The 16,919-nt window shown below is 35.1% G+C and overlaps 1 protein-coding gene across 1 annotated transcript in view; it reads right to left on the bottom strand.

Moving 5' to 3' along the window:
• Positions 1-16,919, bottom strand: part of TARBP1 (TAR (HIV-1) RNA binding protein 1) — a 37,560-nt gene that overhangs the window by 3,660 nt on the left and 16,981 nt on the right. Inside the window, exons 13-26 of the mRNA XM_010137678.1 lie at positions 15,811-15,972; positions 14,022-14,215; positions 13,168-13,423; positions 12,892-13,080; positions 9,522-9,721; positions 9,302-9,373; positions 8,016-8,136; positions 6,587-6,697; positions 5,906-6,055; positions 4,578-4,664; positions 3,511-3,707; positions 2,410-2,495; positions 834-1,001; positions 396-587 (exon numbers count right to left, since the gene is read on the bottom strand). Coding sequence (XP_010135980.1) covers positions 396-587; positions 834-1,001; positions 2,410-2,495; positions 3,511-3,707; positions 4,578-4,664; positions 5,906-6,055; positions 6,587-6,697; positions 8,016-8,136; positions 9,302-9,373; positions 9,522-9,721; positions 12,892-13,080; positions 13,168-13,423; positions 14,022-14,215; positions 15,811-15,972 — 2,185 coding nt within the window. The remainder of the gene's footprint in view (positions 1-395; positions 588-833; positions 1,002-2,409; positions 2,496-3,510; positions 3,708-4,577; positions 4,665-5,905; positions 6,056-6,586; positions 6,698-8,015; positions 8,137-9,301; positions 9,374-9,521; positions 9,722-12,891; positions 13,081-13,167; positions 13,424-14,021; positions 14,216-15,810; positions 15,973-16,919) is intronic.

Raw genomic sequence — 16,919 nt, 5'->3', positions numbered from 1 at the left:
TGTTCTGACCGGCGAGGAGAATTTAGCCAGTCTATAAGATTTGGTTTAATTGTTACAGAAAAAATGTAAAAGCAAATTACTTCCTTTAACTGCATACACAGTTGAAAAACTCAAGTGTAACAAAGGATATAAAACCATTGACAGCCAAGTTCTATTTAATTAATGCATGCTAAGTACCTTTTTTCTTTTTCCCTTAGAATTTAACTATAGAAGACCCCTTCTGCTGAAGCAGGTATGATTTCTTTTGGCTGTCAGATTTTTTTTCAGGATGATCCATTTCTCCGAATACTTAAATTTAATTTTCTAATTGTTAGCATAAGACAAAATTAATTCCTATTATCCAAGTGGGCTCAAAGGTCTAAAATGAAAGTTCAGAAATGTGCAATCAACCTTACCTCCTAAATTGGTAGGTTTATCGATTAGCGAAGCTACCACAATCAGCCTGCTGTTTGATTTACCAAGTTTAGCAGCACGATCCTGAATTACCATTTCCAGGTCTAAACTAGGAGTACTGCTTTTCCAGGGTATAATCTTTTTCTGAACATCAGTCCATTCTGGCTGGCTATCTGTTTCAGCTGAATTTGAACCTATAAAGACAAGTAGTAGTCATATGGATATGCAAGTGGTAGCAAAACTATTGCTTCAGAAAAGAAGATTATCCGAATAATAATACTATAGACACCATAAGTCATCTACTATTATTTTATGGTATATAATCTGCTGTCATAGATACAAGTCTACTTCAGCTAAAAAACAGAGATCAAATTGAATACAGATGTATACAGCTACTACATACAAATAATTATATTTAATACAGATGAGTTATATTTTACCCATGTCTTGCTGAGACCAGTCACTTGGTTTCAGATCACGAAGTTCTGTTCGAGAATGATACCACTGAAATGCTGGTGGCAAAGGAACATCAGTGAATCTGTCAAATTTAGAGAGCGAGATCCACTCATCTTCAGCAAGTTCCGAAAGGCGGGGAAGAGTGTGAAATACTGTCTGCAATGTAACACAGTTATTAGCAAGTAAACACTACAGCAAGTAAACCAGATAATAAACTAATCTCTCATAATTTTATCACACAGGTCTTTTACCTAACATTCTACGATTTTAAGACTTAGTAAGTTATATCAAGTACCAAGAAAAACCAATATATCTCTCAATATTCATCACTTACAGCACTATCTCAAACTTTTATAAATCTAGTAGTCTCTTCTCTGTCTGATTAGACTTTTTTAAGGATCTGCACTGATGACTGTTCTGAAATTCTAGAATATTAAGAATGAATGCTATGGTAATCAGCACAAAGGCCTTGTAAAAGTGTTCTATTCATAGCACTATGGAGTTTTCAGATGCTTTTATGAACTTCTAGTAAAGAACGACTGATTTAATGTCAAAAGAAATATAGTCAAAAGCATTAAAATCCAGTGGTAAAATCCAACTCAGCACTACCAATACAGCTAACCACAACTTATCAGGGAGGAACACACAGACCCCCCACCCCGCTAAGGGAAAGGCTGAATAGCACAGAGAATTTCAAATCTGGGTATTTTGTTTGTCCCAGTGCACCCTCATGATGAAGATGCACCCTGAACACAATTAAATACTTAAGAAGTATTAGCCTTCTCTAAAGGTTTTTCGGGGCTTTTTGTTGTTGTTGTTTTTTCCCCTTGTTCAGGATTTTCACTTTTTAATTTTGTTAAGTCACATCTAACAACACTTAAATAAGTGTTCACAAAGTCATTTCACAGACATCAGTTAAAAAAAAGTTCCTTCCCTGAAAGATGGCACTGTTTGTACCACGCCACAACACATGTACCCATTTCTCATCCATGTTTATCTTACAGCTTCAGCTTAGTTCCTGTCTCTTATTTTTATCTGCACTGTTATTTTTGCCTACCTTCCCTATGTTTATCAGCTGTCAGTTATTTAAGCTATAGCAAAAAGGATAGCTGAAAAAGATGCTCTGAAAGTTCTGTATGTGTGTCCCCTTCACATCAATCAACAATTTAGTTAAGCAACCTCAAGTTACTTCTAAGAACAGGAGATGTCTCAAAAATCCTAATAAACAGCATGTGATTAAGTAGATGACCTTCACTTATTAGAAGTAACTTTTGCAGCCACAAATATAAAACCCAATTAGCTTTCACACAGAAGGGCATATTCATCACACATATCTCTTCTTAATTGACCTAGGTTTTTAACACAATATTAATTAGATAATTAAGCTGCAGTCTTAGTCTAAAATCCATCACAATTTAAGTGAAGTAATTTTTCAGTTTTAACTGAGTCATAGTTGATCATTATTCATCCTACATTAGAACGTACAAAGAAAGAGAAAAATACAGTTGTAAAGCTACATGAATACAATGATCAGCAAAATGCTCAGCAATAGCCTTGGACTTGCCTCTAGACTGTAGTCCTCAAGTGGATGAAATGTTGCAAAGAAGTAGTGATCTTGGATTCGCTGCCAGTTCCTTCTAGCATTCCTGTAATTGCATAAAATAATGTAAGATGCACAGAAAAGGCAATGTAATGAATTTTTTTTTTAAATTGTCAAGTTGAAATAGGGGAACCTGATTTTTTATACAATATACTGTATGGGGAAAAATAATTCAAGAATTAAGGACCCATGAAAAAAGAAAACAAACACAAGAACCCAAACAGCATTCATGAAAAGTTTTATTTATTTTTCAAGAAAGATTTGAAACAGATCTCCAAATTTTAGCTGTCAAAAAAAAAAAAAAAGCAGTAGACTCTTCCCTCCACTGTCCTGTGTCTTGACATGCCACCTTCAGTGACTTAACAGTGACACCGACTGGGGAAATGAATACTAATGTTCTCCAAAAAAAACCAACCAACAATGACCACAAAAAATGCCTGTCAGCAACAGTCAAGCTTATGTTGGCTGACAACAATTCTAAATAATTTTAATGTTTTAAAACAGGGCTAAAAAAAAAGGAAAGAAACACATAGAACAAAATTTAACGGGATTGTCATAGTTTGAAATCAGTAAGCCAAAAAACATTTCTGTAAATCTCATTTAATCATCATCCAAAATTAATTTCCCTATTCATTTTTCTCCCACAGAATTTTTTTCAAATATTAACAGCAAAAACATTTTGTATTTTTATATTTGAGAATTTACTGGTACGAGGACATTTGGAAAAATTAATTTTATTGCTTCAACAGTCATCAGGTAAGAAAAAATCAAGCACTCCTGACTGCCTTCTTTTACTCCACCTCAAAACTATGAGCACTTTTCAAACATCCCTTGAGTATTTCCTCTTGTGCTTTCAGACTGTAATGCTACACTGAATTATCACTTAATTTCCTTTGCTGACAATTAGATTTCAGTTTTTAAGTTCTGGTTTCTTTTTAAATAGAGTTGAAAAACCCTAAAAACCCACAGGAATTATCAAGTGCTATTTTAGAAAATGAAGAGTGGCTGCAAATGGCTCAGAAGAACAATGTTAAGCTGTAAGTTAGAAGAATGTTACTAACCCTGTGCCATGCATGTTTTCCACTTGTTGAAGGCTGGATTCAATAACTGGTGTCAGAGCTTCAAATTCTTCCACATGCAACATTTTGCACATGCCCCAAATTTTTTTAAGGGCAACTAATGCATAAAGTCGAACGCTGAAATTATGGTTGAAACACCACTGTAAAACAACCACGAGGGCCTTCTTCAAATCTGGCTTCTAAGAAAAGACAAAGATGAAGTTTCTTTAATTTATTTTAAGTCTTAAAGTACTATTCAGAAGTAGAGAAGTAGGAGTGGCCCTAGAAACAGCAGCTACCTCAAAGAACAGCCTTTCAGAACGTCCAAAGCTTAAACAGTACATGTATGCGCAAATACAGATGTCAGAACATGGTCCTGATTTCCTTCCTTCCAGTAGGGCACAGACCTACAGCTCCACTTGTGTTTTGAAAGTGTATTAATTTGCTTTAAAAATTATTATTCTGCATACTCGGAAACCTCTATTTGCTTCTGATTTTCTAGCACTTAGAAAGTTGATTGTGCAAATGTATGCAAACAAACCTCAGAAATGCCTGGATTGCTACAAAAGTGAAGTAGTTGATCTAGTGTAACATCGGACTGTATTTCACACTCTATTTTAAAGTTCAGTAAAAAAATTAGGAATTCCAAATAAAGAACTCTAAACGTAACATGAACCAGCTATTGCCAAGGAACTCCATATTTGAGTGTTGTTATTCTATAGGTTCTTCCAGGTTACCTCTAGCCAATTTCACACAGATTACACAAAAGCAGCAAGAAAAACAAACCCAGGTGCATCCTCACGTGTAGTTAAAACTGGAGTAGCTATTCCAGAAAAACTCACAGGTAATGAGGCCCTATGTACCCAGAACATTTGCCATTTAGTCAATTTTCCTAAGTCCAATATGTTACAGAGGTGATAGGAAGAGTTAAGTGCCTTCCATAGCTTTTCTACCTTAGTACGAAATAGGTATTAAAAAGGTTTTGAACATAGACTGCCAAAGTGATTTTATTTAAGAAACCCACATACAGTGCAACTGATTGAAAAAAGAACACTTTTAGTCAAACTCACCTTCTCCAGGGTATTCTGAAGAACAATGTCAAAGTGTGCTAACACTGATAAAAACGTGCAGATGCTTGTTTTAAGCTTTTCCTCATCCTAAAGCAGAAGAGAATGTAATAAGTAACATGCATACATAAAACATGGTTACACCCTGTAAGATTTCACAGCATGTTCTGCAGATGTAATAGTATCAACACTATTTAAAAAACTCTTTCATTTCCACAGCAAAAAATACTAAAGTACAAGGTTCATATTATCAAGGTTTAATTTTTCCTAACATTATTTGCTTTTTACAAACACATCAATCACAATGAAGCATACAGCAGTGTAAATGAGCTAAAATTCAACCCAAATTCACTGTATTCCATGCCCTGAAAAACCCTAAACCAAATAAGAAACCTTGATGATTCTCTTCAATGCTTGCAGTTTTCCATGTCGTCACAAACACAGGTTTTGGACACAGAGCAGCCAGCCTAACATCAACCTCACTCACATTCTTTACTAGAGGAAACCAGTTTCCACACTTCTATTCACCACTTCTGCATTCAGATAAAGTTCCTATGCCTTCATTTTGCTACCACCATTACACTGGTCACTCAAGTTCATTTTATTTTTCAACACGATCCTGACAATCCTTTCCAGAGCCACTGTTTTCCAGGATAGCCTCTGAAAATACAATCTATATTCCTTGTTCATAAATCTTCACGTTTCTGCTTGCTCTGTTTGTTTGAATGGGCCCACTGCGATTCAGAAAAATGAAATGCTATTCAGTCAGTTTTCCTCCGTCATCCCTTTCATAGTTTTTGGGTATCACAGCTCAAACGCTGCCTCCAGTTTTGGAACCACATTACAGAACTCCACTGTGAGGGAAGTCCGTATTAAATGCTGCAAATTGAGTACGTGCTATGCAAGTCATGTTCACACTGACAAACAAGATGCAGAACACAAAATCTGGGTGTGGAAACCACACGTGACTTTGCAGTATCTTCCCGAATTCAGAATCTAGGGTATCCATAGGTTCCTGATGGCTCTCACACTGGCAGCTGCAAAGAGTACTCCGACTCACTATGCCAGCTCTACTCTGCCCTGAGTAGTACATTATAAAAGGAAATATTTCAAGTGGAAGAATTCACTTGTCTTCAGCCACTTCTGTATCACAGATTCCTGCATGTCTCAGACTACAGTTCAGACTCACTTCCAAGTTTATTCAATCTGCTCAACAACCCACTGCTTCTAAAGGAAAACTGGAATATACCGAAAATAAGGTATGGGAAAACAAACTGTACCCTCTTTGTTCAAATTACTCTTCAAAAATCAATGCCAAAGTTCTTACTTACATAGTAAAAGCAATCCCAGAATTTATTAAGGAACTGAGGGTATTTGTGTAGACTCAAGATAATAATCCACTCTATGAAGTATTTCACGGATGCCTGGTTGTTACTAAATCCAGCCTGAAAAATTCTGTCAAGAGTTCCACATAAAAAATTCTGAGAAAATAAAATCAGATAATCATTTAATATATTGTTAAAGTAATTTCCGCAAAGAAAGAAATTCTAAATAAAAGAACATTCTCAGCTTTATAATATTAAAAATATTTCTAACACTCAAATGAAAACATTTTAGTACCATCTAATTTCTTTATTACAATTTCAAGTATTTTATTAAGAAGCATTAGATGAAACTAAAATATCTTTAATTCTGAGTGTTCATAAAATAGCAACATTTTTACTACAGGAAAAGCCTTAAGTTAGACAGTACAGAGTTTCAGCTAGCTTTAAGAGGAACAAACTAGTCTCCTACAATTCACAAATCCAACAGCCAGTTTTCAGTGACCTCTAGAAATGCATCATAAATCTATGACTTCAGACATAAGAGAATAAAACTACACAAAACTTCTACATCAGCAACAGATATTACATGCCTTTTATACCCCTGTATAGTAGTTTGCATGACACTAAATTATTCTTGAAAGTAGGTATTTAGTTATTTATTTAAGAATTTATAGTGAAGAGTAATACCTGGTCAAGCTTCGGAAGAAGAACTAAGAGTGCCTGCCATACCCGGTTTTTAATTCTATGCTGTAAAGAGTTCGCATAATAGCGTGTTCTAGATCTGGATACCATCTCATCCTAAAAGCAAATTATAAGGTTTATTACCTTTAAAATTAAATACATGGAAATAACTTTACTAAGAAAGTAGCATCTATTGCACAGCTAGCATCAGCATTAAACATGAAGTTAGGAAAAACACATTAATTTTATTTATTGAGCATTAAACTTTGAAGCTTGTCCATGAGAAGCACAGAAGGTTGGGAAAAAAAACCCCCAACAATACCATTTAGTATTTTTGCTTAAAAGCACAAAAACGTAAGGTATTAAGACTCTTCAAACAGTGGAAAGCTGAAGAATTTACAGTACCTACTGCATATGAACAATTAAAATAGTACGACATAAAATGAAGCATGAAGACTCAAGTTGTCATTTAGTTATATAAGAACTAGAGATCCTAAGTGAAGAGATGAGTATGAAAATGAAAGCATTTCTACTTTCGTGTCTACATTTTTAAAAATGGCTTTAGTCATGCTATCAATTAGATCAGCTTGTAACTACAGCTCTAGTTTTGCAACAGAAATTTATATTCTGTAATAAGATGTTTTACATGAAAGAAAATAGGTAAGATAAATGGAGCTTTAAAAAGATTTGAAATTCATGTTCTTATATAGTTTAGATTCTTTCCCTGCATAATCTGTTATGGCCTTCAAAACACACAACACCCAAAACCATTCCCTTAACTTTTTAGAAGAAAATAATTTAGATATTATTACTAAAATATAAAAACACTTTTTTACATGTTCAAGCTTCATATTTAATCAAGTAAGGAAATCACTTTTAAAGCTCACTTTTCCCACTTTATCAGTCTTGCAACACAAACGTTATCCATTTTTCTCCAGTAGTTAACAGGAATGCATGGGTGATGTTCTGAGGGCAGCTGCAGTAATCTACCACTAACTTGACACTACTGCCAATGCCTAAACAGCTCTGATATAAATGAAAATCAGACCCCAAACTTCCCCATTCATTCTGTTTATAAAGATCTTCTAAGGAGGGAATAGCTCTCAATTCAAAAGGTAGTCTGCAACTGTTAAAAATGAAATGCAGTGCTACAAAATGCAGCCTAAAGCAAGATTCCTAATGAAACAGTGGTTATAATTTGGGTAGTGTTTCCTGAAGTCAGAAAACCCACTAAAGAGAGAGAAATAAAAGAGAGGAAAGATAATTTTTACTATCTTGGTTTGGCTGAATTAAATTCTTTGTCATAACAAAAAAATAAGTGTATTACTGGGAAACCTAGACAAGCTACACAAGCAACTGCAAATACATCCTGTCAACCTTAAATACTTCACGTTTAAGTAAATTTACTAGCATTTATATAAAAGATGAAGCTTACTTTATCAAGTAGTTTGGTGAAAATGTCTTCCATAAATGTCTTATGCAAGATATTTGACCCATCCAACAAGCACAGAAATTTAATAACACAAACCCGAACATAGTGATCATCTCGATTTGTACTGTAAATAAATAAAAAAAAAAAATCAAAATCAAACCCTGCTTGTTCAGTAATAAAGATAATTCCTAAATTATAAAAAAGCACCCAACATCATCTTGAACATACAGCTAAAAAGTTGTCTGACTTTTGCATGAAACAACATGCAAAAATCTCAAACCAGAATTTTGAAGTTTGTTCATCATGGCCGATGAAGAAAATTAGTCAGTTGCATACAACCTGCCCCTGTTTCTATCTACAGGCCTTTAATAGCATTTGAATGGTTAAAATAATTTTCTACAGAAATAGCTGTATCATGAGAAGTTTCTGAAGCTCTGTGCCTATAAACTGTGATCTTAAAAGAATTAATTTATGCTTACAGATTTGGTCAAATATTCTAGTCCAAAACACTTGATTCCTATTAGTTACTCAGGGACATCTGGAATAATTAATGCCAAGAACAGAGTTAATAACATTCCAGGTAACAGAGCATCACCGGTGTCACAACCGGATATCTGAAAAGCAGGAAGCTCTCACAAAAAGATAGGAGTAGTGAACTCTGGCAGTAGATTTTTTTGAAAGTTCAGTTTTTATCAACTACTAACACTTCTCAAAACACTGGGTAAAACTGTTTCTCCGACTTTCTCCCACTGAGTATAGGTGGGAGTGAAGCTACAAAAACCAGTTCAGTAATGCAGTAGCCAATGTTCCTGATTCAAAAACTGGAGGGAGAGCCTACTGCCAGCATGCAAGCTAAAAAGGCCTACAGCCAACCTGAAAAAGCAAACCTCCAAAACTGGCTGCATTAAAGCCCGAGTTTAACTGTCTTGCCTACAGTGGTAAGGTACTTATCATCTCTGCATCATAAAAAGTATTATTTTTATGAGGTGAAACAATGAGGAAGTAGCTATTTCAGGCCCATGAGGTTAACAAGATGGGTATATTTTCCTGAAAACACTTAGCATTTTTCTACATTTTGTATTTGAATTCTAATGTGCTGTATATCCCTTTTACCCATATTTAAAAAGATCATGAATATACTTCTTACAGGTCCCTTCCAATTTGAGACAGTCTACGATTCTATGAGAAGAAGCCGACTTCAAAAACAGCACTGTTCCTATTGTAGCACTGGTTGTAATGAAGACACGATTCACACCAAATATTGTAAGAGGTACCCTCAAAATCATTACCTTTCTGTAACGACATTTGCTGCACATTTTTCTCCGAGATTTTCTATGAAGGCATGCACATCCTGAATCAGTCTTCACAGATGAAAGATGACAAAGCAACAAAATTAGCACAATAGAATACAAAACCTGTTCTCAATAGTTGTTTTCTTTCGAGCTTTGAGATAAAGCGCACGGAGTTGTATCAAATACAATCGCAAAGATTTTTTTTTTATATATATACCTTTGATCTCTCCTGAATACAGTTCCAAAGACGCAAGCCTCAGTGATAAGTTCACCATAATTTCCAGCATTCAAGAAAGCATTTGTCAAGGCACTTCTCTCGTCAACAGTGGGAAATACCCAAGATTGACAGCAATGACTAAGGACTACATTGAAGACTCCAGTCTTTGTAGTGGACATATCTATGAGTTTGAAAATTATCTGAAAAGAAGAAGAAATAAAAGATTCAAAATCTAGTGTTCAAAAGTGCTAGAATTATTAGAACAACACTGCAGTGATACCTGTTTTAGCAGGTCTGATCTTCTGCAGCCTGTCTCTGCTTGGGTTAATGCTGTCTTCAATCTATTTACAAATCCATGATGGTAAGGGCAGGTGAACGGGCAACAAACTGGCCCAGTACATGCTTATGTTAACAAAAGATAGAACTGATCTTTGCTTAAACAGATCTAACACCAGATGCTTTACACCAATCATCTGGTAACTGGAACAAATGCACCTGGGCTTACTTCATGAGTACAAACCTGTGGTGTTTTTAATCAATCCTTACCAATTTAGAAAAAAAAAATTAAATATTAAACAATTTTTTTTCCACAGGTAGCCATATCACTAATTCTCTTATTTAATGAGAATTAAATTCATGTTGAAGTTAACGCTTATATTTAAGTGGAAAAATGTCTTTGTACCATTTACTGTTCGTGTTTTGAGAAGGGCACGTACAAAACTGCTATCTAGAACTTCTCCAAAGAGGAGAAAATTGAAACAAGAAAAATGGTTCCAAAATTTTCCTTTCCTGTTCCCCTCACTAGGCTAAGTGTAAGCGTAAACTTCAGTTACAAAGGTTTAAGAAATTGCAGTCATTTGGAAGAGGACAGGGAGATTCAGAATGAACAGGTGGTTTTTTTTATAAATTCCTTTTTACACAACATCAGTTAGAGCTGTCCATGAGAATAGTTTTCCTGAAGGTGTGACAGCTCTTACAAGACAAAGCTGCTTCTCTTCCCTGCTCCAAAAGGTGCTATTGATAATGTGACAATTCTGTGACACTAACTCCCTTTTTATAGATAAAGTTGTTCTGAATTGCTAAGGATTAAAAAGCACCAAAAAGCTCATGAAGAGCTTAAATTGAAATACTGGAATGCACCCTGAAGAAATGCTTTCATTAAAAAAAAAAAACCCCAAAAACCCCCACACCCACACTCTGGAAACCTTTCTTTTTACAAAAGATTCAAACCTTTGTTTTGGTGCAAAGACAGGCCCTGTAACTTTCCTAGTAATTCCAAAATTGAACTATTGTGTTTCAACTGAAGGGAAGCAGCATGACATTTACTATGCATTTCTCTGGAATGTTTTTCATTAACGTAATAAAAGTCCCGCACACATCAAAGAAATGCAAGTTCTAGCACAATTAATATTTGAATAATCAGGAAAGTAAAGTAAAAGTGCAGCAGAAGAAATGAAGCCTAGGAACATAGTGCTCTGGGCACCTCCGTGGAAGCCCTTCTGGATTTTACCACAGCAATATTCCCCTTTTTGGCTTGAAAATTCCCCCTTGTTCCACCCCTTCTACCTATTAAAAAGACAGAGTACAGAGTAGTAGACAAAATTAAAATTATGCTTCTGTGACAAACGAGTATCAGGCAGTTCCATTTCTTCTCTCTCTTTACCTTAAACTATACAACCATTGCACAAGTGGGCAATGGCAACAAAGACTGCTGAGGAGTGGGATAAGAATATATTTAAGGAGGCACTTGCTTGGGAACTTTATCTTCATTTTCTTATCAAGGGGGAGAAGGTGGCTCGACCAGATGCCCTTTGTTGAGTATAGGAGACCTTCCTTAGCTCCTTGATGCCTGCTGTCATGGTATGTCCCACTGCAGACAATGGCATAGCTGTCACACAGACTCAAGACTCTCAACATCGGCAAAATACACCTTACATAATGCTTGAAATACTAACACTGAAGTTAAGACAGTAATTCTAAGAATTTAAACAAATTTGAACATCAAAGAAAAATAAAAAATCCACTACAGATATTCACTAAAATAAACAACCTAACTGATTCCCGAAACTGAAGAGATATTTTACTATCTTTGCATACAATCTTATTTTGGTCCACACGAAGACGACAAATGCGAAGCGTTACCTACTGTTTAAAACAGATGACAGTAACATTCATTTGAAGCAAGTTTTCCAAAGGAACAAAGAGAAAATAAATGTGATAATATTTTAAGATACTTACAGCTAATATGGAGATACCACACAGCCACTATAATAGCTAGAAAGTGCCGATTTTTCTATATTTTATTAAAAATCATTTTGGAGTGTCTGGGGCTCAATAAAGCTGAGACATTTGCTATTATTTAGTTATGAGCGTAACACCAGGACAGAGCTATTTATGATGACTTCAAAGCATAACTGCAACCCCTTCCAGTATGATTTCTCTACTAACTGCAAAGCAGGGCATGAGACTAAGTCTAAGCACACATACATACTGGTCACTAACAACGTATTACTGCTCTGGTAAAAGTCTTGCAGGCATTACGGACTGTCTGCACAAACATTTAATTGATGCTCAGAGGGGGAAAAAAAGGAAAAAACACTCAAGAAAGATTGTTTGGAAAAAAAAAAACTAAGAACACACCACTAAACAACTTTCCAATGTACAAAGCTAAGATGAACCAACATCCCAGTACTGAACACAGTTTTAGTGACTTAAAATGAAAGAACACCATTACATGTGCAAGAACTTTTAGAGTACAGAAAGCTGCATACATCTCACAAAAAAAAAAATTAATTTTTTTCTCTTCTCAACTATGGAGGCAGCTCTACTATGCAGTATTAAACTGAACTCTAAGGTGACTATGAATGTGACGTTTTCTACACCTTGGCCCTCAGAGAAAAAAAAGCCTTTAAAAAAGCAGTTAAAGTTGCCTTATTCAATAACATCTACAAAAATTTTGTACGGTTCTAATTTTTCATTTAAAGAAGTACTTTCATAAAGACTAAACTATAGAAAAAGGTGTAGTTTTTTCAGAATACTAATAGTTAGTGACAGTTCAGGTGGCAAAGCCTGCAAAATATTCAAGAGGAAATGCATAATATAAAAATAAAAGACAAAAAAAACCTGTTTTACTGAACGCAGAAGACAGTGAACAGTCTAAAATTCAAAGAAATAGTACTTCTTATTTTCTGTGTTACAAGAACAAACAATGTATTTGTTTATCCTCAATCTAATTCTCAGATCTTTTGTCTTAACGCTCTCAAACTCGTACCCTTTTGGAAATGAAAGTCACAACAATAGCTGAAGGGAAAATTAGACCCAGATAAAATTTATGTTCCCTTCCCCCAAAAAAAGAATTCTTAAAACTGACCTCTTTTATTTTGGCATATGCTTGACCTTTTGCACTTGCAGCAACAGCTAGAACCTCAATATCAAAGATGAACTGAACAAAAGCTTTTAGATTGGACCAAAATATTAGCTGCGTGTTGCTCAAGGAGGATGTGATTTTCCAAGCCAAATCAAATGCTTCTATGCAAAGAGCCTCTGATGAGTCCAAAAGCTGAAAATAAAAAGAAGAACAAAGCGTGACGCTTGATAAAAAACATCCGTGAACCTATTAATATCATGCTGTTGTTTTATCTTTTACCTTGGGAACAAGGACTTTCATGCAGCTGAACACAGGTAAAACTTGGTCTGAAGGAAGAATAGTTAGGGCTTCCAATGCAGACTGTAGAATTTTTCTTGACCTTTCAGTTGTAGATAATGGCCTTTCTGAAGTGTCTTCATAATCTTGAGCCAGCATTGGAAATGAATTTAAAATGAAACGAAGGCAAATCCACTGGTCATGAACATAGCGTGCAACAATTTTCCCCCATCCTTGAGATGCTGTTTCTTCACATAAGCTGTAAGAAAAATATTATTCTTAAATATATATTGTATTAATTTGTCCTGCACATTTCTGCTCCACCAGGAACAGCTTAACTGTACAAATGTACTATACTTCAAGATGCTAAAATTTACACAGGTTCAAGGGGAGACTGGACAATTTCATGGAAGAGAAATCTGCAAATAAAGTTTTCTAAACATGCTGTGTGTCTTTTTTTATTACCCAAGTATTTGGCTTTTGGCCCTCCGGCTTGCTCTGGGCTTGCCTTCCCCAAGAGTAAATAATTTCCATCTAAACTCGCTTGCGTACATGCCATGGCTTTGAGCAGCGTGTATATGGCATAAGCCATGTTCTAAGCTAGCTCTGGCTTCACAGCACTAGAGGACTGAGCAAGAGAATCTTTGATCTGATCAATTATGGCTGTTTTAATGTTCTAAAACCTGAATGGTAAGACAAAAGAGGAAATGTTTGAATAGTTTGTGTTCGTAATTCTTCATTTTCATCTTGGCAAAAAGTTATCATAGAAAAGAATAGGAAAAGCCAGCATCTTAATTCCTGCTCCATGCTAATTAGATTTATTCTGGAGAATTACTGAAGCTATAGCACACACATACCTACTTTTTTCTTCAGTGTAAGACGGCTTCTTTAATACTTCATTGAATTGAGAAAAGGAAATAAATCTCTTTAGAGCATCCACAGAAGGCAGAGATTCAAGGTGAGCTTCAGGTTTCCGATCCATCATCTCACAAACTGCTGCAAGTGAAGCCATGCCAGCTACTTTTTTTATTTGGTCTTTAAGCTTCGTCTCCTAATGAAAACCAAACCACACATGAACAAACATGCACTGATTTCTTACAATATGATACAAATAACCTACTGATATATTTTAGAATGCTCCTAGTTGTACCACCTCAAACATCATAAGGTAGCAGCTCTTCATCTTTCCACTTCCTTATTTTCTCATCCTATGGATAAGATAGATTTGCTTAGCTGGGTCACTGCAATCAATCCAAGTTGCAAGCATTGACAAAAGTACAGATCACACAAATTACAGTCACTTCTTTATTAAGTGCAGGCACCTAGCTCAGCTATGATGGAACACTTCTATCTTGGCAGGTAGCAGTTTATATATTGCTAGACAGCAATTAGAAGATGAAGGTCCATGTAGTCAGAAACCTAATGCAACAAGACAGCTGAAGTTCAGAATAACACATGCTAACCGCTCCAAGACACTAAAAGGTCATGACACCTACTATGATTATTTTGTGTGATAAATGTTTATATTCAGAGACATGTTCATTTTTATTTGTTGGATTACAGATCTCAATTAAAAAAGTCAATAAGCATATAGTTCCCTAATAGTATTAAATCTTCAAGTTACTTTTGGCTCTCTAGAGCACAGAAATTACTCAGCATTTATTATTTAGTAATGACTCAGCATTTTCTTTTTTCTTCTTAAACTGAAGATGTACTTACTATAGGTTAACTGAATAAATCATCATGACGATGTAACACCACTGAATTCAAAGTAAGTTGGTAGAGGCCCCCAGTGAACACTACATTTGAACCAGAAAATGCTTACCTTGGAACTACTGGAATAAGTACGTAATCCCATAACCAAAGGAAAAAATTATTGTCTTGCTTTTTATTTCCTTAGGAAAGTAAACCTATCAAATCAAATACTTATGAACTTTAAATGTGTTAAATGTACTTGATCAATAATTCAACCCTAAAAATACCAAAGGTTATGCTGCCCAACGTATCTTAATCTCTTCCTTAATATCCTCCTTTATACAAGTTATTAATGTTTCTTTGCCTTTTGAAAATGTATCTATTTCAGGTAAACTAGCCTGATATATATAACTATGTGACAAAGAACATAACTATAAGAAAAAGCTAAAGCAATGCTGGGTTCTGGAATTTCTTTTTCTCTCTGTTCAAGCTTGGAAATTCAACAGATCACTAATGCAAAAGGAATTGTTATTTAACACTAACTTCCTCAGTAAGATTGGTTCATATCTGAGGAAAAAAGCTTTTGAGTACACACAGTCCATTATTACAACTGAAGTTTTACTTTATTTATACAGACTCCTAAAAACTGTAATATAATGAAACTATATTAACATCACGCTGTCAGCTAAAGACACATGTGTTAGTGTATATACACGTATTCACAGAATTTTTATTATTTTATAATAAATGATATATAACTTTATATCAATATGCATACTAAAATATATTTAGAAAATAAATATTTGTACATTAAGTTGTATTTACAGTGTATTTACATACCTATTTTACATAGTTTAAATATTATATGAGCATTACAAATAAAACATTTGTGTCAATATTTACCGATTTTGTTTATATTTATATCTACTATTGTAAATAATGATAAATTACCTCTTCACTATTTCTCTCCTGAAGATTACTAATAGATGCATTTGTCAGAGACAAAATGAAATTCTTGATAAATGGTACTTTTTTCCGGCTGACTTGCAAGCACAAATTCACTATCTCTGGAATTAAAGCCAAGTATAGATCACAACGATCCAGATCGCCAACCTAAAAATGAGGAAACAAAGGTAAACTGAAGCATTAAGAGGAGGAAACTTAAAAGAAAGAAAATGAATAGCAACAATAATAGCAGAGGGAAAACAACAGCAGTCATTGTAGTTGAACAACCTTTACTTAATTTTGGGGGTTCTGATGTTTGTTTGGGGCTGAGGTTGCAGTTTAGTTATTTTTAAAATCTTTTCAACTTACAGGTTCTTCCAGTTTTAGAGCGCTGGAGCATACCTTAGGAGAGACAGTGTGAAATTCTGGAAGAAATCTCCACTTCTTTTAGTTGGTGAATTCACTTAACTCCCTTCTGTGCGCCCAGAGGAATGCCACGTAAAACCGCTTGAGTCAGCCTCAGTATCAGAAGCGGTGTTCAAAACCAACTCAGTTATCAGATCACAGCACAGCACTGCACCCTGTATATACACAATAATGTGCCTTGTACTTCTTCCCCAGCTACATTTTAGCTCATAGGCTTTTTGCTTATTTTACAGTGTTTTGTTCTCCTCTTGGATCTGCAACTTTTCTTCACGTATCATAAAAAACACCTCCCTATACAGTTATGCACACAAGGGATCGCATGAAAAAATAACTCTTCCTTCTTTAGTTTTGAGAGAAAATACACCTTTGAATTTTCACTGACTTTCAGACACCCTTCTGATTTAACTTAACTTTTGCTTTGACACAGGACCATTTTTCACATTGATCTTCCATCACACTCACATTTGGGGGACTGCCTGCTTTCAGATTTATTTTCTTTCTTTGCATTTCCCCTTCAATTTGTACTTTCCATACTGTTTCTGAGAAAGTACTCTGGAGTCCCCTGCTCCTCTGCAAATTTCCACCACTGCAGAAATATATGCTTTCCCTTCCCCTCCAACTTGCACACTTTTTTCACTCTCTCAAACACAAGAAGCAAACTTAACTTCAGTTCATAACTTCTGCGCACT

Source organism: Buceros rhinoceros, unplaced genomic scaffold (genome assembly GCF_000710305.1).
Source record: "Buceros rhinoceros silvestris isolate BGI_N320 unplaced genomic scaffold, ASM71030v1 scaffold19670, whole genome shotgun sequence".
Taxonomy (NCBI): Eukaryota; Metazoa; Chordata; class Aves; order Bucerotiformes; family Bucerotidae; genus Buceros; species Buceros rhinoceros.
This window is presented reverse-complemented; position numbering and strand designations above follow the sequence as displayed.